Below are 22,739 nucleotides of genomic sequence, written 5' to 3'. Positions count from 1 at the left end.
TAAACAGAAACTGGCGTAGTCTGATAATTGAGCCATTTTAGTCACAGCCTCTCCCTGCCAGGGTGTGACGCATACATTTAAGATATACAATATATCACACCCCCATTCCATGAATTAAACTTTGACCTACCATTGCCCACTGTCCCAGGACACCATCACCAACTTACCCCAAATTTACCCTGTCCCTATGCTTTTTGGGGGCATGGTATGTTTTCAAAACTGTTATGTTTACATGAATTCTGATTATTTCCAGGGATACCCATCCTGAAATATATGCAGATATATTTGTTAGAAATAATACTATATTTCCCTTGATGTAGTGATGCTGAATGTAAAAAAAAAAGCTCAATATACCACACTCCCCTAATCTAGGAGTGAAAATTGTCTATAGGTGTAGCATATGTCCATTTAATGTTTGGGGGTGACCTGCAGTTGTAAAAAATACAGACCTATTCATATAGCTTTAGGGATTTTTCTAGACGCAAAAAGATTGCATGTGCCAATAAGGACAGAGGAACCAATTACGAACCACTTAGCAACTAAAAAAATGAGAAGCATCTAAAATCCTTTTGTCCGGTCAATGCTGCCAATGGGATGCATTTAAAACCCCTTCCTGGCCACTGACCTACATTCTTAGTTCGGGTCCTAAAGTGAATGAAGTTACATAGTTGTGTCAGTCTACCTGCATTTATTGACAGTAAAATGTTGCTTCAAAGTAGACAAAATACAGGTCAAGTTTTTTTACCCCCCCCCCCCCCCAAACAAAAAAAACCCCACAGAAGTAGTGGATGGCAGGTAGCCTAGTGGTTATGAGCATTGGGCCAGTAACTACAATGTAAACGTAGAAGTTTGACAGAAGCTCCCTCTAGTGTACGTATGAATAAATACATCCACACCATGTACCATTTGATCCCACAATACTAAAACCTTGCTTTTATGTCCGTCCCCATTACAGCTGTAGACAAAAAGTTTTCTAGTATGGCTACATGTCATCAGGCACACAGTCATTGTAGAAGATCTGGTAGTTCTTGTCCACGTCCAACCGTCCCTTCAGAAACGTCTCTAGGGTCTTGATAGGCACCTCCACCACAGCATTGTTGACCCTATTATTCAGACCATAGGCCCCAAACACAGGAAAGTGGTAGCGCTCTAGGTAGGGGGCATTGTGGTCGTAGTCTGGACAGCAGTAGGCCGTCCACATGTACTCTGGGATGCCCACACGGTCCTGGTTGTCTCGCCGAATCATGTTCCCGGCCGCGGTAACTCCCGTGATGACATAGGCATTGCCGTGGCAGTAGTTGTTGAGGCGTCGTCTGATACGGTCCTCATGCTGGGCCCAGGGGCCAGTGTTGAACTCTCTGATCTGAGGCACCACGTTGGACAGGGTGTAGGTGGCTGCCTTGTCGAGGGGCTCCAACTGGTGCTGGTCTGGGTTCAGTTGGCCACGCACATACTGGGGCACGTCTGTAAAGTCCTCCAGCACCGCCTGACTGTCCATGAGACGCATGTGCATCTGAGCCGACTGTGGGTAGACCTCCATATTACTGCTGGATTTACTGGAGGCCAGCTAGAAAGAGAGAGAGAGATTATCTTTCAATTATAACCTACTTTTGTGATTAGGTGAAATTAAAGAGCTCTATATTTATTGCGGTAATTCATGCTATTACTAAAGGAAGATAGAGGGTGTGTGCGAAAAACAAAGGCTCACTCATTCTCTGATCAAGACAGTGAGCTTTAGTTTTTGAATATCGTTCAAGTCCATATCTAAGGTACCATAATAGTCTCCTTCATATGAGACGGAAATTGTAGTTACAGACATGGGAATCTTCACACTGGGAAAAAAACACAGTTGTTACAATGATTAACTTCCCTTACCTTCCCTCTGTCCTCAGACCTCAACTCACCTGTGGTTCGTACATCCAGGGCTGGTCCATGCTCTTCTCCCCGTCAGACCGTTTGAAGGTGTATGCAGAGTAGAGGGGCATGTGTCTGCGGGGGTCATAGAGGGTGACGAATCGGGGGTTGTCCTCCAGGATCTGGCAGATCTTCTTCAGGTTGCTGCCCGCCAGGTAGCCCCGTGGTGGTATGCCCATGTAAATATAGTCCTTACAGTGCTCCACATGGTCAAAGTCCTCCACCACACCACACCAGGCCCAGGGCACCCACAGGAACATACTCAGAACAGCATACCAAGACTGCTGCCAAGTAGACCTCATGCTCTAAAGAAATATCCCTGTATTTAATACTGCTCTGATACCTTCACACTCCTCTGTTACTGATTCTGTAGTCTGTCAGTCTCATCAGCATTTAGCAGTCTGTCAGTGTTAGCGTTACTTTCACTAAACTTATTAATGGCTCTTTCCCATGCAAAGCAATGTTATAGGATTGGCCGGACACACCTGTAAGCCTGATGCTCCCAGTTCTAACCATTCCCACATCCAGTGGGGAAACTTATACGAGTCACATGCTCAAAAGCACTGAGAACTGTAGGCGCCTAATAAGGAGAGGCCTTTTTCATCATCAAATTAAATCAAATTGTATTAGTCAAATACACAGTTTACAGCAGGTATAAAAGGTGCATTGAAATTATTATGTGCTAGCTCCCTCAACAATGCAGTACATTAATCAATAACAATAAAAGTCAAGTAAAGTAAAAAAGAACAAGTAATAAAAGTAATAGAAGATGTGAGCGGCTATAGTTTACGAGAAAGTTCATGTAAAAATGGCTATACTGCATCCGCTCAGACACCATTCATTCAAATTCACCCATGCGCACAAACACTTAGTTTAATGACCACACAGCTCAACATGTTCTGAGCGGATGGTTGGGCTGTCTGAGCTATGGGCACATTTTGGAGGACGATTTTTAACGTGTCAATCAGAATAATCTGAGAGGTAAATTCATTATGAGGCATAAATTAGAGCCATGTCACATGGTAAGGAAAAAAAACTGTCCTAAAAGTGTGCAGGACCTTCTCTTTGGAAACAGTGGTTTTGGATTAGCTCATAGAGTAAAGGGAAAACATGTGACCTGATGCATAATGTTCCTGTACTCTAATGCTAACTATCACTAACCTGATCAGGTTATACATAATAACACAGTAATAACCATCATTAAAGCTACTATGATTGGAGAATGGGGACCATAAACCCAAAACATGTATGAAAAGATGTGTTCAATGTTTTTCATCATTGTGACCCAAATTGTGACCCGAAGACATAATTGTGACTGGTTGAAACAGTGAAACATGACACCTGGAAGTCAGAGAACTCATTTGTTTTATTCAAAGAAGATACACTCTTTACAGCCTTTGATGGTATAGTCCATTTTACAACCACTTTCCAACTATGAGCAGATAACACCTTTCCATGAATGGTTGACACACTACACCATTGTATTTGAATGCCACTGAGCTGTTTTATAAGGGGACAGATAGCGCAAAGCCAATTGCAGTTAAAAAGAGTGCTAGAAATACAGAAAATAGAGCGACAATTACCCTACACTACAACAGAAGTCATTTGGAAGGACAGTTACCCTACACTACAACAAAATTCATTTGGAAGGACAATTAGCCTACGCTACAACATAATTAATTTGGAAGGACAATTAGCCTACGCTACAACATAATTAATTTGGAAGGACAATTAGCCTACGCTACAACATAATTAATTTGGAAGGACAATTAGCCTACGCTACAACATAATTAATTTGGAAGGACAATTAGCCTACGCTACAACATAATTAATTTGGAAGGACAATTAGCCTACACTACAACAGAAGTCATTTGGAAGGACAATTAGCCTACACTACAACAGAAGTCATTTGGAAGGACAATTAGCCTACGCTACAACATAATTAATTTGGAAGGACAATTAGCCTACGCTACAACATAATTAATTTGGAAGGACAATTAGCCTACGCTACAACATAATTAATTTGGAAGGACAATTAGCCTACGCTACAACATAATTAATTTGGAAGGACAATTAGCCTACGCTACAACATAATTAATTTGGAAGGACAATTAGCCTACGCTACAACATAATTAATTTGGAAGGACAATTAGCCTACGCTACAACATAATTAATTTGGAAGGACAATTAGCCTACGCTACAACATAATTAATTTGGAAGGACAATTAGCCTACGCTACAACATAATTAATTTGGAAGGACAATTAGCCTACGCTACAACATAATTAATTTGGAAGGACAATTAGCCTACACTACAACAGAAGTCATTTGCAAAGCAGATCTTAGATAATAAAAGCATATCCAAAGCATGACCAAATGCTATGAATGTTCTGTTACAAGTACAAAACTTTTAACAAACTGCCAGTGTACATCATATTTAATCATTATAAAAACTACTAGCGCACTGAGCATACACATTTGAGATACACAGAGCACACAGAGTAGGTGGGTATGGTAGCTGCTGGGGAGCGTTTAGATGGTGTGGTGGAGGTACAGAGGGAGGGGAGAGGGGGAGATGCAGTTGTCATAGAAGAGCTGCAGGTTCTGGTCCACGTCCATCCGGGTCTTCAGGAAGTTCTCCAAGTCCTGAACAGTTATCTCGTGGACCGTGTTGCCCTCCTTGGCGTTCTTGGCCAGGGCAGCCTGGGAGGGGAAGCGAATGCGGACATCGTGGGGGGCGTTGCGGTCGTAGTCAGTGCAGCAGTAGGCAGTCCACACGTCCTCAGGGATGGCCACGCGGTCCTGGTTGTTCCGGCGAATCATGTGACCTGTAGTGGTCACCCCTGTGACAATGAAGGCGGTGCCACGGCAGTAGTTGTTGAGGCGGACACGGATACGCTCCTCGTGCTCACGCCATGGCCCAATGTTGAACTCTCTGATCTCTGGCACCACGTTGGTCAGGGTGTAAGTGGAGGCTCGGTCATGAGGGTCAGACTGGTGCTGGTCTGGGTTCAGGTGGCCACGTTCATACAGTACTACGTCAGAGTAGTCATCCAGCACTGCTTGGCTGTCCTCAAACTTCATGTGCAGGTAGCCGGTAGGGAAGGGTAGCATGTTTCCATTTCCATCAACCTCTGCCAGCTGGAGAGAGAGGGGAGAAGGATTAGCATATAAACCACACGATTGTAGACTACATAGTAACAAAGGGAAAGAAGCTATACACTGTTCAATGAAGGGATATGATAAATCAGTTAACAGCTATAACATTTCAACTCCTGTCACTGCAAAATAGGGACTTAACATTACCATCATTTTCAGATAGAAAACACATATAACATAACATTTAAGGAGTAGACTCACAACAACAGCAAAAATGCATTTGACTGACCTGTGGCTCATACATCCAGGGGTAGTCCACGCGCCGGTCTCCCTCTGTCTTCTTGAAGGAGTAGGCTGAGTAGACAGGGATTCGTTTCTGAGGGTCGTACAGGGTCACGAAGCGTGGCTTGTCTGCATAGCGCTGACAGATCTTCTTCAGTTTGGCATCAATGATTCCCCGTGGTGGGGTTCCCATGTATAAGGAATCCTTGCATCGTTCTACATGGTTGAAGTCCTCAACCACAGTGGCCGGAGCTCTAGGTGCACTATGGAAAAGGGAGAACACCAACACCAAACAGCCCGGAGAGAATTGCATGGCTCTTTCCAGAACAACTGCAGGAGAGTGAAGTGAAAGACAAGGTGTAGAGTTAGAATTTAAACACCACAGACCAGATATGCAAAGTGAGTAAAATAATGTGACAGAGGGATCTGCTATCCAACCAATTTGTGTTGTGAGTGAATAACAAGAATAGGCGTTGGTCTGTTCCATATTGTCCAATCAGCAAAGCCTTATGTGAATTTACTGTAACTTTTACAGCTGAAAATATAAGAACATACGTGGTGAAGGAATAATAGAATATAGCAGTAGTACCCTAACATACAAGGAGGCCAGGTCACTTTAACCTCTAGCAGAGAAGCAACCCACGCACAAAGCCCAACGCAGACAAGGACACAGTAATATGTCAGCCTGAGTGACTATCCCCACTGCTACCATCAATCTAGCAATTTAGGGGGAACTTTAAGAGGAACAGCCTCAGCAAGACTTGACCAAGCATAAAGGCCATAAAGAGCTTGTTAAATCAAATCAAATAAAATTGTATTTGTCACATGCTTCATAAACAACAGGTGTAGACTAACAGTGAAACGCTTACTTACGGGCCCTTCCCAACAATGCAGAGAGAAAGAAAAATAAATATACAATGAGTAATGATAACCTGGCTATGTACACGGGGTACCAGTACCGAGTATATGTGCAGGGATATGAGGTAATTGAGGTAGATGTGTACATATAGGTTATTTGATGAGTCAAAAGAGTTAAAGCAAAAGGTTACTGACCTCCTCCCTATAGGCTGTCTCATCGTCGTCAGTAAACAGGTCCACCACCGTCGTGTCGACTGCAAACTTAATGGATGGTATTGGAGTTGTGAGCGGCCACGCAGTTGTGAGTGAACAGGGAGTACACGAGGGGACTATTTTGGGCCCCCCATTTTGAGGGTCAGCGTGGCAGATGTGTTGTTGCCTACCCTCAGCACCTGGTGGCAGCCTGTTCAGTCCCAGCTTAGTGAGCTCAGTGTTGTCTTAGCAGAGGAGGTAGTACACTCACTGGGGAGGCTATAGAGCCCCACAGTGGACACCAGTGGAGGCTCCTCAGAAAAAGAAGGGGAGGATCATCCTCAGTGAATGTCATAACAATAGTGAAACATTCAAAAAGTTAAAACTATACTCAATATATTCACGCCACCAAATAGTTTATTGAAACACATTGTTTTGCAATGAAGGTCTACAGTAGTCTCAACAGCACTCTGTAGGGTAGCACCATGGTGTAGCCAGAGGACAGCTAGTTTCCATCCTCCTCTGGGTACATCGAACTTCAAAGCAAAAGATAGGAGGCTCATGGTTGTCACCGCTTCCATAGACTTACACCGTATTATGACAACTTCGGGAGGACATCCTCGAACCTATCAGAGCTCTTGCAGCCTGAACTGACATGTTGTGCACCCAATCAAATGATCAGAGTATGAATCTAGTAATTAAAGCATAAGCTACAGATAGTTAACACTGCAGTGCATAAAATGTGGTGAGTATTTGACTCAAAGAGAGAGAAAGAGAATAATTGAACAGTTTTGAACAAATTAATTTCTTCAAAAATGAAGGAGAAGCAAGAGAGAGAGAGCTAGCTATATTTATATAGGCTGTGTGTAGCAGTTAGCAGATATGATATGAAGGTTTCACTTGGAAAGGTTTTTTCAACTGGTCACAGACAGCTGATATGTTATGTACTGAAGTCCACAACCGAAGGGAAAAGTTGAGAGGAGGAGAGTGTGTAGATGCGAGAAGGAAATATAGCTACAACAATCAAAGTGATCATGCTGTTTGTATGTGGCTACTATGAAAGTGAACTGTGTTTGCATGGGATCAGGGGTGTATTATTCCGCCGATTCTGTTGAGAAACGTTCTAAACGGAAGCAAACGGAACAAAACGGGGATAAACATGTCTGAATATGTATATACAGAAACCCTCGTTTGCAACTATTAAACTAATGATTAAAACCTAGATTAGCTAGATGCAGGCAAGAGTGTGAAAGGTGGTATTGAATGTGACGCTCACTGTCTGTCACCTTGATTACTTTGATTACTCAAATTTCACCTTGATTACTCAAATTTCTCTCGACCTGTGCACCTACATTGTAAACTTTCATTCACAGGCTAGGTTGTAGCAACCTAATGATGGCTATAGGGAAAATTTGAGTATCATGTAATAGCCTAAACCTATCGATGTGACATTGAACTGGGTGAATCGAGTATGAATTACAGTCATCCAATATGCTGTAATAAAAATAAGGCCATCCTCATGAAATAAAATCTTAAACAGCACCGACCGCCACTGGTGGACATGTCATAATACACATAAAACCTAGCGGTCAAACGCTGAAATAGTTCCAATCGTTTTTTTCCCGTAAAATTGTTCCCATAGGGGATTTTAGAACCACTTCAATCAAGGCCTGTGTTTCATGTTGACTTTCCCTGGTGTGACATTTTGTTAACCATGTAAATCTCTCTCGGACAAAGATATCTTTTATCAAGATATTCAGCTCTATTTGCTCTCAAATTCTAAAATTATAGTTAGCATCAAAGTAGACATCATGCAGGACTACAAATCCCTGCAAACTCCTGCACGTCATCTCTAGCTGACACCTATGCTAACAGGTATTGTGTAAATGTCAAACTTGCCGAAGACAGTTCACATTTAGTGTGTTGTGAAATATGTTATGAATGTATTGTAATGCTTTAAAAATGGTATAAATGCCTTAATTTTACCGGACCCCAGGAAGAGTATTTAGAGTATGGCTAATGGGGATCCATAATAAATACAAATACAAATACAAAATGATCAATTTAAACAAATTTAGACAATTATTCATTACTGAAGTTAGCTAGTTAATCCAGAGATTATTACCTTTGCCTGGATTCGGCAGTCCAGATCATCACAGCATTTGTCATTCTGTGTGATAGCCAGATTAACAGCTAATTAGCATTTCTATTTGGGGGGATAAATATACACAAATATATCGATAAAAATCATCTTGTGCGAGAGGGATATACACTGTTATCAAAATGTCACACCAGGGTAAACCGACACGAAACACACCCTTATTTTAAGTGTTTCGAAAATCCCATATGGAAAACATTAATGATGTAAAAGTTATTGGAATAATTTCTGTGTTTGACCGCTAAGTTTTATGGGTATTATGACTCATACTGTGGTACTTTATAAACTATAGGATTACGTCACGTTCTAGGCAGTATATCACATTTTCACATATTCTTGAATGCTGCCTTTCATTCAATTCCTTGGATTGTCTAATCAGAGTATGACAGGACTTGAATTGGCTGTCACCTATCATAAGACCACTCTCATGGAACACTACAATCTACTGAGAGGACCAATTACAGTGAGCTGTGTGGAACCCTCCTGTGCAAAGCATTCTGCCATCAACCCTCTTTTTTGTCTTGTCATCTCAGTCTTTCCTCTCTCCACTTACGCTTAAAATGCTGTAAAATGTAAAACCTGCTCTCTAATCTCTCTTTGTGGAGAACAAATGGCCTTCAGCATCAGGTGAGTTTCAGTGGCAAGGCAGTGGTAAAAGTAGGTTAGCACAAAACCACAGACAGATAACGCACACAAGAACTTCCATGGTATAGACTGGTATCAGAGACAAAGGAGAATGTGTGAGTGAGTGAGTGAGTGAGTGAGTGAGTGAGTGAGTGAGTGAGTGAGGCTATACATTCGATATATGAGGCGAGAGATCATGATATACTGTACGTGTTCTGAGAGAAAATAAATGGAGGAAGCGAACCGCAAGTATTTATGAAAGACAACATCAGATTTACCTCCTTTTTCATTACATTACATTACAGGTCAAGTAAATCACACAACACATAATTCTAAGTATAGTGTCAAGGCATGTGCAGGCCATTATCAGGTGGCACACAGTTATCATAGAAGATCTGAAAGGTATTGTCAACAAAGGTGACACTCTTGAGGAAGTTATCCAGCTGCTGAACAGACATCTCCACCACCTCAGGCTTCTCTTTCTCATTGAGTCCGTTGGAGCGCTCCTCAAAGGGCGCGTTGCGGTCGTAGTCGATGCAGCAGTAGGCCCGAACACAAGTAGAACACAAGTAGATGGGGACAGTCACGTGGTCAATGTTGTGGCGACTGATCATGTTCCCGGAGGTGGTGACACCAGTTACCACGAAGGCGGTGCGGCGGCAGTAGTTGTTGAGGCGGTGGCGGATGGTGTGCTCGTGGGTCTTCCAGGGGCCGATGTTGAACTCCCGGACCTGAGGCACCACGTTGGTCAAGGTTTAAGTGGCTGCCTTGTCGTTGGGGTCAGACTGGTGCTCGTCAGGGTTCAGGTGGCCACGCTCAATGTTCACAGTGTTGGAGTAGTCTTCCAGCACCACCTGAGCATCCTCAAAACTGCGATGGAGGTCGCCTTGAGGAAAGGGCTGCATCTCCCCAAAATCAGACACTGTTTAGAGCTGATAGAGAGCTGAGGATTAGTAAGGAAAGCAGAATAGTTGTACTCAAGGAATCACAGCCAGTGGAACCTCATGGAATCTCTCTTTGGATGCACATTCTTAACACAACAGTATATTTCTCACTATTCATTCTATTTGCACAAAGGCCATAGAGTTGTTACTTTAGCCAATGAAACTGATTAATTAATCTGTAGGCACGACCACAAGGCAAGGTTGCAGAGATCCTGTTAGATACAGGAGTCTGTAAAAATACCTGTGGCTCATACATCTAGGGCACATTAACCTTTTTGGTGCCGTTAGAGTGCTTAAAGGTGTAGGCTGAGTAGACGGGAATGTGGCCAAGGGTATCATACAGGGTGGCTTGCCGTTGTAGCGTTGGCAAATCTTCTTCAGACATTTATCCTTAAGTCCCAGTGGTGTTGTGCCCATGTACATGCACTCACGACACTCAGGTGAGTAGTTCTCCTGTACTTCTGCCTCCACCATCACCACAACTAGCACCCAGGACAGCGGCTGAGCTCGCTCAGGGACGCAAGAAACCACGGAGAAAAGTGCTCAAGAAGAGGTGCAGTGGAAGCTGTCAGTTTGCTTGTCTCTGAAATTTACCTAGCAAAGACTTATAGATGACCTGGAGCCAGTGGGTTTGGCTACGAATATGAAGCGAGGGCCTTTGTGTAGGAATGCATACAGGCCCAACATAATAAGGTGTCAAAGAGAGAGTGAGGAGGGGGAGGGGGGGGGGGGGGGGGGGCGTGTTTGTCCCACTCCAGTCAGAGAGGTGGCGGTAAAGCACCAACAACTAGTTCGCCTGAATTCTCGATAGAGGTAAAAAAACAAAAAAAAACAGCTGTCAAATAATGCAAGGAGAGAGGCCATTTTTCTAAAACACAAACAAGACGAGAAAGCGAGTTATGAACATATTCGCAGCGAACGTTGGTCAGTTGAAATTATAATTAAACGTGGTTCAAGCAAATATTCAACATATAGTTGCAAGGAAGAAACCTGGAGATATACAGGTCATTGCGAAATACACGCATATGTTGTTAAAAAGAGGACTTAACTAACGTTAGCTACATTCCAATTTCGCAAAATTTGCAGCTACCAGCTAGCTAAGTTGTAGCTGGCTAGCTGGCAACTTAGCTGGCTAGCTAGTGCGACCAGCTTTCAACAAAGGGTAAGTAAAAATTGGCACAATTATTTAGGCAAACATTATACTGCAATATAATAAATTGCACTGCTTACGATTAATAGAATGCTAATTTCTCATGGATTGTGTCAAGATGGTTAGCTAACTAGCTTGTTAATTAGCAAGCTAGTAACATTATCCGCGCAATGTGCAACCATGTTAGCTACGTTTAGCTAGCAGAAGTGCAGGCCAAAGCAGCAGCCTAAAGTTGAGATGTATCCTGCGCGTTGCGAGTCGGAGCGGGTAGAGGGCTGCTCACTGCTTTTCATGGTTACTCATCTAACGTTAGCTATTTACCTCCGTTGTTCATCTAGGTTAGTTAGCTGGCTGCAAATACGGTAGTTCATTTTAGCAAACTGGTTCAATTAGGTAAATGTTCTTGCGCAACTTCAAATGAAACTCAACTTTTCTTCATGAACACGTATTTGTCTGAAGTGATTCGTTCGAATGTGCAAATAGCTAATTCAATGTTCCAAGCTGACTTCAGCAGATACTAACTACGAATTGTTTGTCATTTGTGGTTAATCGAAAACACCACAGTTACATTGAGTGCATTTTAAATTTGCTAATTTCTATTTTAACTTAATTGTAACATGTTTTGTATCGAAACCAGTTGGCTATGACGTGTTATGTAATTGCAAAGTTAGCTAGGTAACGTAGTTACGAACTTAGCTAGCTAACGTTATTGTTCAGTTGGCACAGTTAACTAGTTGCTACATAGTCGGCTGTGAATAGTTGAGCTATGAACAGAGCTCGGAAATTAAGCTGGCCTTCAGCTTAGATAGGCGAAACATACGAACTGTCAATGCACAACTAAAGTGAAAACACTTGTCAGTTATAACAACTTTAGTGTGGTAAATATTATTTGCATGTGAAAACTAAATTGAATGTCTCATTTCCCCAGGTGTTTACAAGGAGGAACAATAGATCCGATGGAAATACTCAAGCAGGAGTAAGAAGACAGAAGTGGAGAGAATAATAAATGCATGTGAAGAAGATACACATATCGCTCCCCGTGATCTCCTGTTCTTCACAATTTTGCTTCATGGTCAATTATTATGATCAACTCCCATGTTGTATTTCCTGGTGCTATTTGTCTGTAAACATTTTGTTTTTGTTTTCATTTGTTGATCGGTGAGCTTGCTGTCACATTTGGTCACTCCGTCACCTCATCTAACACCTTTCCCAGAGCCTTGCAGCTATTTGCTCAGTGTAACAGATTTGTTTGGCCCAAGTACACCCACTCTAAACCACTGCACAGAGAAGAACCAAATAGCCTTTAACCCCCTCGTCGTATCTGGACCGAACAGGTTCAATCCTCTGGACAAGGTTAGAGCTCCACTCACTCTGTAACGTTTCCCTGGCATATTGTTGTGTTCTATATGTGGATTTGTGTTATTGAGTACAAGTGTTTGAGCTGTGTGGTAGGAGATAGTATTTCATTCATTACTTCCCAAAGAGGACATTTGATTGGTTGATTATGTGGCGCCATGACATGATTTGACTGTTGTCCTTGTTGTGCCAACAGAAGCCTTGAGCTCCAGTTGAAGAGAGGAGTATGACTGCTGAAACACTTAACTTCGGCCCAGAATGGTGACGCATCTCTTCCTTCTCTAACTCATTAATTCTTCTTTGCTCCCTGCTTACATTCCTGGCCCATAACCAACTCTTGTTTTTAAATTAAACAATCTTATATGTCAGTAAATGAAAGAAAATCTTCACTATTTTAGGGGTCCCCACTTACTCCCCATGTCCTTCACTTTTCTCCTTCCTCCCTCAGTGCCCCATTCTGTTTCCTCATTGGCCCATTCTCAGCACACTGCATTCTATCCTTCATTTTCTCTTTCCCCATTGGCTTGTTTTCAGAGTGAGTGCATGACCTTGGTCATTTAAGTTTTAGAATGTAAAGAAAAGAGAACCACATTGTGTTTATTAATGATTCTTCAACTTGTATATAGCTAGCTTAAAATAATGGAATGTCGCAAGTTGTTCTTCAAAATGACTCAATCAGCAGGTGTTTACTCTTAGTTGGGCCTGTCCTTATCCCTACTCCAATCATTCAATAAGAGCACCCGCAAACATAAATTCTTGCTACATTGCCAATAATTCATCTCAAAATTGTACTAAAACATAATCATTGGCGTTGTACTGTGTACTGTTTTTATTCTGCTCCTGCTTGTTGCCCTTAGTTGTCTAGGGGAAGATAATGGGCGATGCATATCCAACTTAAACTTGAGGTGAAGATAATAGATGGATATAGTCTTACACATGGCCCAGTACTATTATGTCAGTAATAATGATTGCATTTGAAGTGTTATTTATGCATGCATGGATTGTGCTGATGGTGATTTCTTCTCCCCAGGCTCCGTGCACTATCCAGAGGGCGGAGTGTGACGTCCCCCCCTCCCTCTCCAGCATTGCCAAAGTCCAAGCTGGCCGATTACCGCTATGGTCGTGAGGAGATGCTAGCACTTTATATCAAAGATGACAAAGTAAGCTTATGTAATGAGTGATTCACTCTAATGAGGATTCCAATACAGCTGTTTGTGTTAAAGGTGTCTGGCCGGTTATGACTAGTGAGTTTGAAGTAAACCAAACTGTGTTCCCAGCCCCCAGAGGATATCACCCAGGATAAGGAGTTTGCTGCTATCCTGCAGGATGAGCCTGTGCAGCCTTTGGCACTGGAGCCTCTAACTGAGGAGGAGCAGGTGAGACTGCAGGAGATATGAGTGGTTATTGAGTTAGAGGTTTGCTGCTCTGATCCCTGAGAAGTATTTGGCCAGGATTAACTCTCAGATCTTAGTTGCTACTTTCACCCACGATGTGCTGATCCTGTTTCAGTGTATGTTGACAAAATATCTTTCTGTGTCAACGTCATTTTCCTTCCTTCTGTCCTGCAGAGAAACTTCTCCATGTCTGTGAACAGTGTGGCTGTGCTGAGGTTGATGGGAAAGGGAGGCGGGGCCGCCCCTGCAGGTGTGGCCAAGGGTCGTGGAGGAGGCATCAGAGGTAGCGGTGCAGTTAGTCACCACCTGGAGTGATCAGGATGGTGCAACTATATATATGGAAATGTATTAACCGGCTGAGTAGGCCCCTGAAGGAATTTCTTATGTTTGTTTGGGCAGGGAGAGGAAGAGGTGAAGGTGCATTCTACCAAAGAGCTCCTGGAGGTCCTGATGATGGAGAGGTGGGCTTCGGTCGTGGCCGAGATATGCTCCGCAGCCAAAGCTGGGATGACCGGTAGGCTCACTGTCCTATACTATGCTGCCCTCGCCCCCAGATGGTTATCATTCGATCATATTGATGGTTGTTTATCGTCTTTCCTTCTGTCAGAGCTGAGAGGCCCAAGTTTGAGAAGCCAATCAGGCGTGCTGAGGTAGTGCGTCCAGGGTTTGAGGAGGCGGGACCTCTTGGCAGGAAGGACTCCTGGCGTGCCGACAGTGGTAACTGGCGTACCCTTCGGGAGGAAGAGGCAGCAGCAGGAGGAGGAGGAGGGGAAGAGCAGCCAGCCTGGAGAGTTGCAGGAACCCGCCGTGATGGTACACACTGACACACACCTAACCACTCACACACCCTCTACTTAAGACTAATGTTGTGTATACTTTGCATGTTTTCCATGTCTGATGGACACTCCTTCTCAAATCAAAATCACACACACAGATGGGGGTCCTCGGTCTGCAGGCTGGCGTGATCATGGCGGCCGGAGGAAGTTTGAGTTTGACTTCCGTGACAGCGAGGGACCCCGCAGGGAGGACGACAGGGACGACCTTCCTGAGTGGTGCACTGATGAAGAGGATGGAGAGATGGGCACCTTTGACTCCTCGGGGGCCTTCATGTGCATCAAGGTGTGTTGGCTGGCAGGCATTATTTCTGTCTGTTTGTCTACGTGTGTGTGTTTGCATGTTACTTATGTCTATTCTGAGCCTTATGCTTGTCCGAGCAGAAAGGCTCCAAGGGCACCATCACTGAAGAGGATCTGGAGTTTGAAGCTCTAGTGGAAGATGAGAACGGTCAGGAAGTCAAGGACAACGGTCAGGAAGGCAAGGACAACTATAAGGATAACTACATTGACGGAGGTGAGACACTTTCCCTGGCTATAGTAAACAACTAACAGAAGAACTTTCTGCTTTTGTAGAATGCACATTCACCCTCTTTCTCTCTAGATGAGTGTGAAGGAGCATGTGAGGGGGTGGTCAAGTACAGGACTCCATCTCCTCCTGCTGTCTCGGCCTCTCCCTCCTCAGACCCTCTCCCTGCCCCCTGTGCCCCAGAGGCTCCCTTGACACCCATATCCCACCCCTCCAAAACCAACCACGTGCCCACTCAAGGTAAATATTGAATTCAGGGCTCTAAATTTTAAAAATAGTGTTAGTGTGTTCCCAACTTAAAGGTTAGGAGCAGCACATAACATTTAGTAGCACCAGAAAATAAGATTTTTTTGTTGTTGAGATACAGCCTATATTAATTCTAGCTACTTTTGAAGCATATGTTGTGCCCTAAACTAACATATGTATGTATTATAAAAGCTAAAATGTTTAAACAAATACCTTTCTTAGAAATTACGATGCCGTTTGTGGAATATTAGGTTTCTACATTGTGTAAAAGCACTTTTTCTATTGATACATGTACACTGTGTCTTTAAAGATGTCAGGTTTGCCATGATGACATGCAAGAGATCTAAAAGTAACACCTGCCAAATGTGGGTAGATTTTGGCATTGATGGGTAAAATGTCTTTCACCAGCCACATTGGTGGTTTGTCAGGGCTCCACAATGCAAGCATTTCATTCGCATTTGCGAATAAAAATAGAAGTTAAGTAGGAGCACATTTATAGCAAAATAGATGCTGCAGTAGCTGTTTTCAAAGTGTTTGTCATTTTGTTTCTTAGCTGGTAGCTTATCAGACATTGAACTACGAATTCTATAATTTATAAACAAAAAAAAATGTTTAAGTGAGAATATGCATTAGTCTGAAGCCGAAAAATAAAGGAAATTCACATGAGCATCACAATGCCTATTCCACCCATGCTCTACCAAGATTTTGCCACCACACAGCTTTGACCTACTACAGTAGCTGTGTTGGTGTTGTGCTTCAAACTATGTGTAGGCAGTTTTGTTAGGGTTCAAACCTTCTCAAACAGCCTCATTCATACTCTTAGAGGAGGTGCTTCCACAATGTGATTTGTACTGCATACAAGGTAGAGTATTGGATTCTTCACACACATCCCATTACGCTACCTTTTTTAATGTTTTTTTAAATAATCAATGAATGCAAGCTTTGCTTTTATACTTGCAAGACCATCAGGCTTGATTGACCTGTTTTGTTTTTAGTAATGTGGTGCATGCCTGTATTTCCTTAAACCTTTATTTTAGCAAAACATGTCATTGAGTTTTTTTTAAATCATAAGATCCTATTTTGACCAGTAGGTACCCAACATAACAGCAGGTGGTGTGTTGTACACACTAGCTCAGAGCCTGTCTGCATTCCTGGTTTCTTTACCTAATGTAATATTGAATTAAGCTCAGAACCACTTGTCTTTCAAACATGTCCCTGTTTTATCAATTGCAGTGCTAATCAATAGAGGTCGACCGATGAACACTTATTTTAACACATCAATAAAATCAATTTAGCCTCAAATAAATAATGAAACATGTTCAATTTGGTTTAAATAATGCAAAAACAGTGTTGGAGAAGAAAGTAAAATTGCAATATGTGCCATGTAAAAAAGCTAACGTTTAAGTTCCTTGCTCGGAACATGAGAACATATGAAAGCTGGTGGTTCCTTTTAACATGAGTCTTCAATATTCCCAGGTAAGACGTTTTAGGTTGTAGTTATTATAGGAATTATAGGATTATTTCTCTCTATACCATTTGTATTTAATATACCTTTGACTATTGGATGGTCTTATAGGCACTTTAGTATTGCCAGTGTAACAGTATAGCTTCCCTCCCTCTCCTCGCCCCTACCTGGGCTCGAACCAGGAACACATCGACATCAGCCACCCTCGAAGCATCGTTACCCATCGCTCCACAAAAGCCGCGCCCCTTGCAGAGCAATTGGAACAACTACTCCAAGTCTCAGAGCGAGTGATGTCACCGATTGAAACGCTATTAGCGCGCACCCAGCTAACTAGCTCGCCATTTCACATCGGTTACACCAGCCTAATCTCGGGAGTTGATAGGCTTGAAGTCATAAACTAACGGGTGGCATCCCTAAGTCTAAATATTGCTGTTACATTGCACAACCTTCAATGTTATGTCATAATTACGTGCAATGAACGCAAGAGAAGTGGCACAATTTCACCTGGTTAATATTGTTGTAACAGGCAGGCTCCTTGTGGAGTGCAATGTAAGATTGAATCCCGAGCTGAAAAGGTAAAAATCTGTCGTTCTGCCCCAGAACAAGGCAGTTATCCCACCGTTACTAGGCCGTCATTGAAAATAAGAATGTTTTCTTAACTGACTTGCCTAGTTAACCTTTCTAGCGCAGGGGTTCCTTGCAGGTTTACAGCGAAAGCACCACATATGATTGTTCGGTCATAGCCAAGTCGAAAAAACAGCCATTTTTCCAGCCAAAGATAGGAGTCACAAAAAGCAGAAATATAGATCAAATTAATCACTAACCTTTGATCTTAATCAGATGACACTCATAGGACATGTTACACAATACATGTATGTTTTATTCGATAATGTCCAAAAATCTGTTTACATTGGCGCCTTACGTGCAGTAATATTTTGATTCCAAAACATCCGGTGATTTTGCAGAAATACTCATTATAAACATTGATAAAAGATACAAGTGTTATTCACAGAATTAAAGATAATTCTCCTTAATTCAACAGCTGTGTCAGATTTCAAAAAAACTTTACGGAAAAAGCATAATCTGAGAACGGCTCTCAGAACCCAAAACAGCCAGAGGAATAGCCGCCATTTTGGAATCAACAAAGTTAGAAACAACACCATAAATATTCACTTACCTTTGATCTTCATCAGAAGGCACTCCCAGGAATCCCAGGTCGACAAATTACTGATTTGTTCCATAAAGTTAATCTTTTATGTCCAAATAGCCACTTGTTAGCGTGTTTAGCCCAGTAATCAATCTTCATGAGGCGCAGGCACTTCATCCAGACAAAAACTCGAAAAGTTCCGTTACAGTCCTTTAGAAACATGTCAAGCGATGTATGGAATCAATCGTTAGGATGTTTTTAACATAAAACATCAATGTTCCAACCGGAGAATTCCTTTGTCTTCAGAAAAGCATTGGTACTAGAGGTAACTTTGTCGGGAGTGCGCGTCATGAGACCAAGGCTCTCTGACAGACCAATCACTAAAAGAGTTCTTATGAGCCCCTCCTTTTTAGTAGAATCCTCAAACCAGTTTCTAAAGACGGTTGACATCCAGTGGAAGCCCTAGGAAGTGCAACCTCATCCATATCTCAATGTGTATTCGTTAGGCCAAGCTTTGAAAAACTACAAACCTCAGATGTCCCACTTCCTGGTTGGATTTTTCTCAGGTTTTCGCCTGCCATATGAGTTCTGTTATACTCAGACATCATTCAAACCGTTTTAGAAACTTCCGTGTTTCTATCAAATACTAATAATAATATGCATGTATTAGCATCTGGGAAAGAGTAGGAGGCAGTTCACTCTGGGCACGCTATTCATCCAAAAGTGAAAAGGCTGCCCCCTATCCCAAAAAGGTTAAATAATGGTGTAAAAAAAAATATTTTTGTCCTGATCGGCGTCCAAAAATACCGATTTCCGATTGTTATGAACACTTGAAATCGGCCCTAATTAATCGGCCATTCCGATTAGTAGGTCGACCTCTACTAATCAATAGACAGTTCATTGCCTCTGTTAAAATAATATGCAGGTTAATGTTCTTTGCGCTTATGTTTCTTTGTGCAATAAAGATGGCGACACAACAATAATACACATTTACAATAGGCCTATATCTAAAAATACATACATCCAAATATATATATATATATATATATATATATATATATATATATATAGTACCAGTCAAAAGTTTACACCTAATCATTCAAGGATTTTTCTTTTTACTATTTTCTACATTGTTGAATAATAGTGAAGACATAACTATGAAATAACACATATGGAATCATGTAGTAACCAAAAAAGTATTAAACAAATCTAAATATTTTAAATTTGAGATTCTTCATAGTAGTCATGGTTTGCCTTGATGACAGCTTTGCAAACTCTTGGCATTCTCTAAACCAGCTTCACCTGAAATGCTTTTCCAACAGTCTGTTTCCACAAATGCTGAACACTTGTTGGCTTGCTTTTCCTGTTGAGAAACAAATGACAGTCCCACTAAGCGCAAACCAGATAGCATGGCGTATCGCTGCAGAATGCTGTGGTAGCCATGCTGGTTAAATGTGCCTTGAATTTTAAATAAATCATGACAGTGACACCGGCAAAGCACCATCACACCACCTCCATGCTTCACGGTGGGAGCCACACATGCAGAGATCATCCGTCCACCTACTCTGCGTCTCTCAGTCACTGTTGGAACTAAAAATCTAAAATTAGAATTCATCAGACTAAAGGACAGATTTCCACTGGTCTCATGTCCACATTTTTGCTCATTACTTAAAAATAAACAGATCATATTTACATAAGTTTTCAGACCCTTTTCTCAGTACTTTGTTGAAGCATCTTTGCCTTTTGGCAAACTCCAGACTGGCTGTCGTGCCTTTTACTGAGGAGTGGCCTCCTTCTAACCACTCTACCATAAAGGCTTGATTTGGTGGAGTGCAGCAGAGATGGTTGTCCTTCTGGAAGGTTCTCCCATCTCCACAGAGGAACTCAAGAACTCTGGCAGAGTGACTATTGGGTTCTTGGTCACCTCCCTGACCAAGGCCCTTCTCCCCCGATTGCTCAGTTTGGCCATGCGGCCAGCTCTAGGAAGAGTGGTTGTGGTTCCAAACTTACATTTAATGATGGAGGCCACAGTGTTCTTGTGGACCTTCAATGCTGCAGACATTGTTTTGGTACCCTTCCACAGATCTGTGCTTCAACACAATTCTGACTCTGATCTCTACAGACAATTCCTTTGACCTCATGGATTGGTTTTTGCTCAGAAAACTGTGGGACCTTTATATAGACAGGTGTGTGTGGCTTTCCAAATCATGTCCAATCAATTGAATTTGCCACAGTTGGACTCCAATCAAGTTGTAGAAACATCTCAAGGATGATCAATGGAAACAGATAAGGTGTTTCTGTTTTTTATTTAAAAAATTGCAACAATTTCTTAACCTGTTTTTGCTTTGTCATTATGGGGTATTGTGTGTTAGATTGCAGAGTTTTATTTAATCCATTTTAGAATAAAGTTGAAGTCGGAAGTTTACATACACTTAGGTTGGAGTCATTAACTCGTCGCAGCATCATGTTGTGGGGGTGCTTTGCTGCAGGAGGGACTTGTGCACTTCACAAAATAGGCGTCATGAGGCAGGAAAAGTATGTGGATATATTGAAGCAACATCTCAAGACATCAGTCAGGAAGTTAAAGCTTGGTCGCAAATGGGTCTTCCAAATGGACACAATGACCCAAAGCATACTTCCAAAGTTGTGGCAAAATGGCGTAAGGACAACAAAGTCAAGGTATTGGAGTGGCCATCACAAAGCCTGACCTCAATCCAATAGACAATGTGTGGGCAGAACTGAATAATCTTGTGCGAGCAAGGAGGCCAACAAACCTGACTCAGTTACACCAGCTCTGTCAGGAAGAATGGGCCAAAATTCACCCAACTTATTGTGGGATGCTTGTGGAAGGCTACTTGAAGCATTTGACCCAAGTTAAACAATTTAAAGGCAATGCTACCAAATACTAATTGAGTGTATGTAAACTTCTGACCCACTGGGAATGTGATGAAAGAAATAAAAGCTGAAGTCATTCTCTGCTATTATTCTGACATTTCACATTCTTAAAATAAAGTGGTGCGCCTAACTGACCTAAGACATGGAATTTTTACTAGGATTAATTGTCAGGAATTGTGAAACTGAATTTAACGTATTTGGCTAAGGTGTATGTAAACTTCCGACTTCAACTGTAAGGCTGTAACGTGACAAAGTCGGAGTCTAAATACTTTTCCATTTTACCTCTGGAGAGTATGAATTAAGCTATTTGAAATGGTTTGAATCTGCAGCAACCTGCCTACACATAGTTTGAAGTACAATACCAACATAGTTATTACTGTAGTAGGTCAAAGCTGTGTGCTGGAAAACCTTGGTAGAGCATGGGTGGAATCGGCATTGTAGTGCTGATGTGAATTTCCTTTTTCGGCTTCAGACCAGTGCCTATTCTCTCTTAAAACAGTTTGTTTTTACTTTCCATGGTTTCTCACCGGAAGGTTATTATGCAACATTATTATACAACATTATAATTAAGCAATAAGGCCCGGGGGGGTGTGGTGCAGTATATGGACAAAATTTCGCAGCTAAGGGCTTTGACACGACACTGTGTACCTGGACACAAAGGGGAGCATTATTACTTCTAAAAATGATTACCCATGTAATTAGAAGAGTATAAATAGATGTTTTGTCATGCCCATGGTGCATATGGTCTGATATACCACGGCTTTCAGCCAATCAGCATTCAGGGCTCGAACCACGCAGTTTATTATACAGCATAACACATGCTCTCCTTGTGAAACTTCACAATGTTGTGTGTTTTTATTTATTTTATTCATTAAGATCCCAGTTCATAATCTTACTAATCATTGCTCAAAGCAAGGAATAGTTTTCAAGCCCTGCCACATCTGACGAGTGTCAAAATATGCTTTGACACTCGTCAGATGTGGCAGGGCTTGAAAACTATTACGGACTACAAAGGGAAATCCAGCTGTGAGCTGCTCTGTGACGCGAGCTTACCAGATGAGGTAAATGCCTTTTTATGCTTGCTTCAAGGCAAGCAACACTGAAGCATGCATGAGAGTACCAGTTGTTCCGGACGACTATGTGATAACGCTCTCGGTTGCTGATGTGAGCAAGACCTTTAAACAGGTCAACATTCACAAAGCCACTGGGCCACACGGATTACCAGGACATGTACTCCAAACATGCGAGGACGAACTGGCAAGTGTCTTCACTGACATTTTCAACCTCTCCCTGGCGGAGTCTAATACCTACATGTTTCAAGCAGACCACCATAGTCCCTGTGCCCAAGGAAGCTATGTTAACCTGCCTAAATGATTACCGCCCCATAGCACTCACGTCGGTAGCCATGAAGTGCTTTGAAAGGCTGGTCATGGCTGACATCAACAGCATCACCCTGGATACCCTAGACCCAATTCACATTCCACACCACAGATGCACATGCAATCTCTATTGCAGTCCACACTGCTTTCCCACCTGGACAAAAGGAACACCTATGTGAGAATGCTGGGACTAAACATGTCGCTCTGCAACTGGATCCTGGACTTCCTGACGGGTACATCACTTGGGCCAAGCTGGCTTTATTCCAGGACCTATT

General features: G+C 42.3%; 3 protein-coding genes and 1 pseudogene across 6 annotated transcripts in view; 1 reads left to right on the top strand and 3 right to left on the bottom strand.

Annotated features, from left to right (window-relative positions):
* Positions 1–761: 761 nt before the first annotated feature.
* Positions 762–2,988, bottom strand: LOC110509372 (endonuclease domain-containing 1 protein-like). The gene is made up of 2 exons (XM_036968010.2): positions 1,905–2,988; positions 762–1,567 (listed from the first exon to the last, which is right to left on the bottom strand). The coding sequence occupies exons 1-2, from the start codon at positions 2,214–2,216 to the stop codon at positions 983–985; spliced, it is 897 nt and encodes a 298-aa protein (XP_036823905.1). The 5' UTR covers positions 2,217–2,988; the 3' UTR covers positions 762–982.
* Positions 2,989–3,262: 274 nt separating this feature from the next.
* On the bottom strand, positions 3,263–5,643 carry LOC110509924 (endonuclease domain-containing 1 protein). The gene is made up of 2 exons (XM_036967811.2): positions 5,302–5,643; positions 3,263–5,054 (listed from the first exon to the last, which is right to left on the bottom strand). The coding sequence occupies exons 1-2, from the start codon at positions 5,605–5,607 to the stop codon at positions 4,446–4,448; spliced, it is 915 nt and encodes a 304-aa protein (XP_036823706.1). The 5' UTR covers positions 5,608–5,643; the 3' UTR covers positions 3,263–4,445.
* A 3,827-nt stretch (positions 5,644–9,470) lies between these two features.
* LOC110509403 (uncharacterized) lies at positions 9,471–11,554 on the bottom strand (annotated as a pseudogene).
* Positions 10,822–22,739, top strand: part of gigyf1b (GRB10 interacting GYF protein 1b) — a 34,653-nt gene continuing 22,735 nt past the window's right edge. For 3 of the 4 annotated variants that reach the window (XM_090226761.1, XM_090226763.1, XM_090226760.1), the window contains exons 1-11: positions 10,822–11,232; positions 12,149–12,573; positions 12,773–12,837; positions 13,607–13,736; positions 13,854–13,952; positions 14,145–14,253; positions 14,370–14,484; positions 14,578–14,783; positions 14,905–15,089; positions 15,188–15,320; positions 15,408–15,572. In XM_090226761.1, the coding sequence (XP_090082887.1) occupies positions 12,803–12,837; positions 13,607–13,736; positions 13,854–13,952; positions 14,145–14,253; positions 14,370–14,484; positions 14,578–14,783; positions 14,905–15,089; positions 15,188–15,320; positions 15,408–15,572 (1,177 nt within the window). In that variant the 5' untranslated portion in view covers positions 10,822–11,232; positions 12,149–12,573; positions 12,773–12,802. Of the gene's footprint in view, positions 11,233–12,148; positions 12,574–12,772; positions 13,482–13,606; positions 13,737–13,853; positions 13,953–14,144; positions 14,254–14,369; positions 14,485–14,577; positions 14,784–14,904; positions 15,090–15,187; positions 15,321–15,407; positions 15,573–22,739 lie in introns of all 4 variants that reach the window. The other variant, XM_090226762.1, reaches the window with a different exon arrangement.

This window comes from Oncorhynchus mykiss, chromosome 29 (assembly GCF_057628025.1).
Source record: "Oncorhynchus mykiss isolate SJ-2025 chromosome 29, ASM5762802v1, whole genome shotgun sequence".
In the NCBI taxonomy this organism is placed as follows: domain Eukaryota; kingdom Metazoa; phylum Chordata; class Actinopteri; order Salmoniformes; family Salmonidae; genus Oncorhynchus; species Oncorhynchus mykiss.
The sequence above is the reverse complement of the archived record's forward strand: the minus strand, read 5'-3'. Positions and strand labels throughout refer to the sequence as shown.